Genomic DNA, 4,150 nt, shown 5'->3' on the forward strand with positions numbered 1-4,150 from the left:
TACAAAGGTATATTGCATCATGCTGAGGTTTGGAGTATGAATGACTCCATCACCCATGTAGTGAGCATAGTATCTAATAGGCAGTTTTTCAGCTTTTCCCCCTCCCTGCTTCCCCTGTCTAGTAGTCCCCAGGATCTGTTGTTCCCATCTTTATTACCATGTGTATCCAATGCATAGCTCCCACTTATAAGTGAGAACATGCAATATTTTGTTTTCTGTTCCTGCATTAGTTTGCTTAGGATAATGGCCCCCAGCTGCATCTATGTTGCTGCAAATGACATGGTTTTGTACTTTTTAATGACTGCATAGTATTTCATGGTGTATTTCTACACATTTTCTTTATCCACTCCACCATTGATGGGTGCCTGTGTTGATTCAGCATCTTCGCTATTGTGATTAGAGCTGCGATAAACATGTGGATGCATGTGTCTTTTTGGCAGAATGATTTATTTTCCTTTGGGTGTATACCCAGTCGTGGGATTGCTAGGTCAAACGGTAGTTCAACTCTCAGTTCTTTGAGAAATATCCTAACTGCTCTCCACACTCCATTAGTTTAGTGGCTGAACTAATTTATATTTCCACCAACAGTGTATAAATGTTCCTTTTTCTCCATAGCCTTGGCAACATCTGCTATTTTTTGACTTTTTAACAAATTGCTTGCAAGATTGATGTGGCCTCTGGAGCTCCATCTTGGCCCATGAGGACAGGGACTGCTATTTAGGGCAGATGGGGCAGATGGCTAGAAGCAGTCAGGGTCTATGACCCTAGATCCATGCTGTGACCTGAATGTTTATGTAGCCCCCAAATCCATACATTGAAGCCTAGTCTGCATGTGGTGGTATTAAGAGGGGAGGCCTTTGGGAGGTGATTAAGTTGTGAGGGTTCTGCCTTCGTAAGTGAGATTACCCCTTATAACAGAGACCTGAGGGAGCTTGTTTGCCCCTTCCACCATGTAAAGACACAAGCAAAGCCATCTATGAGGAACAGGCCCTTAGTTGACACTGAACCTGCAGGCACCTTGATCTTGGACTTCCCAGCCTCCAAAATTGTAAGCAATAAATACCTGTTGTTTATAAACTACCTAGTGTAAGTTATGTTGTCATAGCAGCCTGAATGGGCTAAGATAATCCATATCCCCTTGGAACTGTACTAAACATCACCTTGAAGTTGTATTATAAATGTCAGAATCCCAGTCTGCTATTCACTAGCTGATTGGCTTGGGGAAAACTTGTTTATCTCTGTAGCCCTGGTTTTGTTTACCACTTAATAGTATTCACCTCATTGGGCTGCTGGAAGACTGAACAAGCCAGTATCTACAACATCCCTGAGCTACATCTGTTGGGTATTAGCGGTCCATGAGGGTTAATTGCCTCTCTTTCTCTTCTTTTTGCATCACATTTGAAGTTTTGACATTTTAAAAAATCGCAAGAGGTTGCTTCAAGCTTTGGGATGCATGGCAACCTTCTCTTGAGGAAAATTCACTCGAATATTTTGTGTGCTGAAAATATCCGTTATGACATCCGAGAATCTACAGTGGACTTTGGTGAAAGGTTGGCCCAAAGCTTAGAACGGAAAAAATTAATTTTTCCAGAGAGGCACGACTCGGAATTTATTCCTGTCTAAAAAGTCCAGGTCATGAAGGTTTTCTTTTTTTTTTTTCTTTTTTAATAAAAAAATAAAGATTTTTATTAGGTACGGGGGTGTTCTACTCTCTCACATTACCCCATGTCTTCATCCTACCTTCTGTCCTGATGAGACGCTGCTTCCTGGCTCACAAGGCGGGGCTCCATAGACAAGGGGAACCAAGGTGGGGCAGGGAGAGGGTAAGGCTAACACAAACAACAGAAAGATGGTTCTGGGCCCAAAGTCTTCCCGCGACCCCTCCAATTACAATCTAATCAAATCTGGCCAGTCAAATATCCAGGTCGTCATCTGGGTCTTCTTGGTCCAGGTCATCATAAGCATCTGGCTCATAGAAGATGTGGCTGGTAGCCTGCCCTGGCCTAGGCCGCAGGAGAGCCTGCTGTCTGAGAAGGGAAGATTTGGTGCTGGTGAGGGTAGCTAACAGGTTGGGTCTGGATACTTTCTTCCAGGTGACTGTGACTCTCATTCAGGCAACCTGTTAGGCCTCCATGTCATTTTATTGGTCCAAGTCCCTTTCTCTGACCTCCATGTTAGAGCTGAAGCACCATTTGGTACTGGGATAGATACCCTTGTACTGCTCTCCTAACAAAACCGTAAGTTCCTAGCAACTTGAGGGCAAGGATCTTGTAGTCTTGCTTCATCCGCCCACATACTGGGCACAGAACAGCAGGCATGTACTAAGCCCTTGTTAACCAGCCTTTGCAACGCCCATATAGCCTTCTGTCCTCCTAGCACCACTGCCTAGGGATAGCGCCACCTCCCAAGGGTCTGGTCTGGCTCAGCCCAGGCCCAGGGTGCTCTGGGGACAACTGGAGCTGTGACCCAAGGGTCTAAGGGAGAGAAAAGAGACATAAAAGTCCTCTGCCATTATAGGGGGAATGGGTGGATCAAGAACTTGGACTTGTCTCTGGAGGTGGACTTCAGTCCCTATAAAGTCAGGTTAATCAATAACCTGTTGCCCCACCTCTCCACGGCCCAGATGCTGGGCTCTACTCAGGGAACCACGTACCCAGGTCCCAACCTTACTTTTCAGAACTGAACTGGAAGGGCAGGATCAGGCTATCTCTGGCTTCTCTCTCTTTCTTGGACAGGTGAAGGTTAAAGGTCAAATGAGTTGTGGGATCCACCTGTAGGTACAAAGGATGCTGCCACTCTGCCCCATCCCAAGAATCCCTGACCCCACCCCCAACCTCTGCAGCTTTTATTTTCTCTCCCTTGACCAGACCCTAAACTACATTTCCTTGTTCTGGCCTTGGCATTCTTAGATACCGGGGGTATATGAGGATCGGAGTAGGGCTGGGACTCTACAGAGGGCCCCTCTTGGAGATCCAGGCTGAAGTCCGGAAGGATGGAGAACCACTGAGTCTGGTCAGTTGGGCGCTGTCGGGGCCTCCGACACAGGATGTGGGCCAAGGCCTGGCCCATGGTACCACCCAGGGTCACCTCAGTCTGAGCAAGGCTGCTGAGAGCTCCCACAGGGCCTGGTCCATGAAGCTCTTCATGTAGCAAGCCCAGCACAGTCACTTTCCCCACTGAGGAGCTGTCACCAGGACAAGAGTCCTGATGGCTCACAGCATGCAGGGCCTGGCAGAGTGTGGTGCAAGGAAGGCGAAGTAGCAGCCAGCTGAGTGAATCGAGAGCAATGGTGACAGGAACAGGATCTGTCCTCTTGCACATGGCTCTCAAGGCTCCCAGCGGCCCCCCAGGAAAGGCCTCCTCAGTTTTTGACCAGTTGAGAGGGTCTCTGAAGAAGTCATGGTAAACCAGCCGATTGTTGATATCAGAGTCAAAACCTTCACGAAACTCTTCCTCGCTCACTTCACAGCCCAGGATATGCACTTGCTCCCCACACAGTGCAGATTTCTTGACAAGCGCCTTCAAGAGACTGCGCCCCTCCCACTCCACGGAATCCCGAAGCAGCACCAGGCCACCCAAGGCCAACAGCGAGTCCAACATCTCCAACTCGCGTCCGGTCCCTGCTCTGGCGCCCTCTGATGGCGTCATGACCCAGTGTCCCGCCCCCTCGGGGTGAAACGGGCGGAGGACTCGGGCGTCCTCCCACCATTAAGACCTAACATAGTCTGGAATGAGAGGTGATTATGTTCAATATTCCCAGGGGAGCGCTCACGCGGAGGGCGCCCGTCCCCGAGCCCTGGCGCACAGTCGTGCGGACAACGACCCCGTCTACATTTTCACTGTGACCGGGGCGGGAAGAGCAGTGAGGGCAGTTGTCAGTGGGAGGGGGAGGAGGACCCACAAGCCCCCGTCATGAAGGTTTTCAAGTGAGAGGAAGGTAGAGGGTGTGGGCTGGGCCGAGGGGGGGGGGGGGGGGGGGCCGCCCCTTTCAGCACCAGGGACAGCGGCGGCACCGGGACTTCCCCCTGTCTGACTGTAGGGGGCTCCTGCGGGGCGCAGAGTCCAAGGACCGAGCGCCTTTCAGGGGCCCACAGACTGGGAACCTGGAAGGATTATTGGCTGCAAAATAAGAATGGAACATTGCAAAACG

The 4,150-nt window shown here is 49.9% G+C and overlaps 1 protein-coding gene across 1 annotated transcript; it reads right to left on the reverse strand.

Moving 5' to 3' along the window:
* Positions 1-1,642: 1,642 nt before the first annotated feature.
* On the reverse strand, positions 1,643-3,910 carry LOC455799 (elongator complex protein 5). The gene is made up of 3 exons (XM_001172416.6): positions 2,914-3,910; positions 2,671-2,771; positions 1,643-2,027 (listed from the first exon to the last, which is right to left on the reverse strand). Exons 1-3 carry the CDS (start codon positions 3,646-3,648, stop codon positions 1,913-1,915), a joined length of 951 nt encoding a protein of 316 aa, XP_001172416.2. The 5' UTR covers positions 3,649-3,910; the 3' UTR covers positions 1,643-1,912.
* Positions 3,911-4,150: the final 240 nt, after the last annotated feature.

This window comes from Pan troglodytes, chromosome 20, assembly GCF_028858775.2.
Source record: "Pan troglodytes isolate AG18354 chromosome 20, NHGRI_mPanTro3-v2.0_pri, whole genome shotgun sequence".
NCBI lineage: Eukaryota > Metazoa > Chordata > Mammalia > Primates > Hominidae > Pan > Pan troglodytes.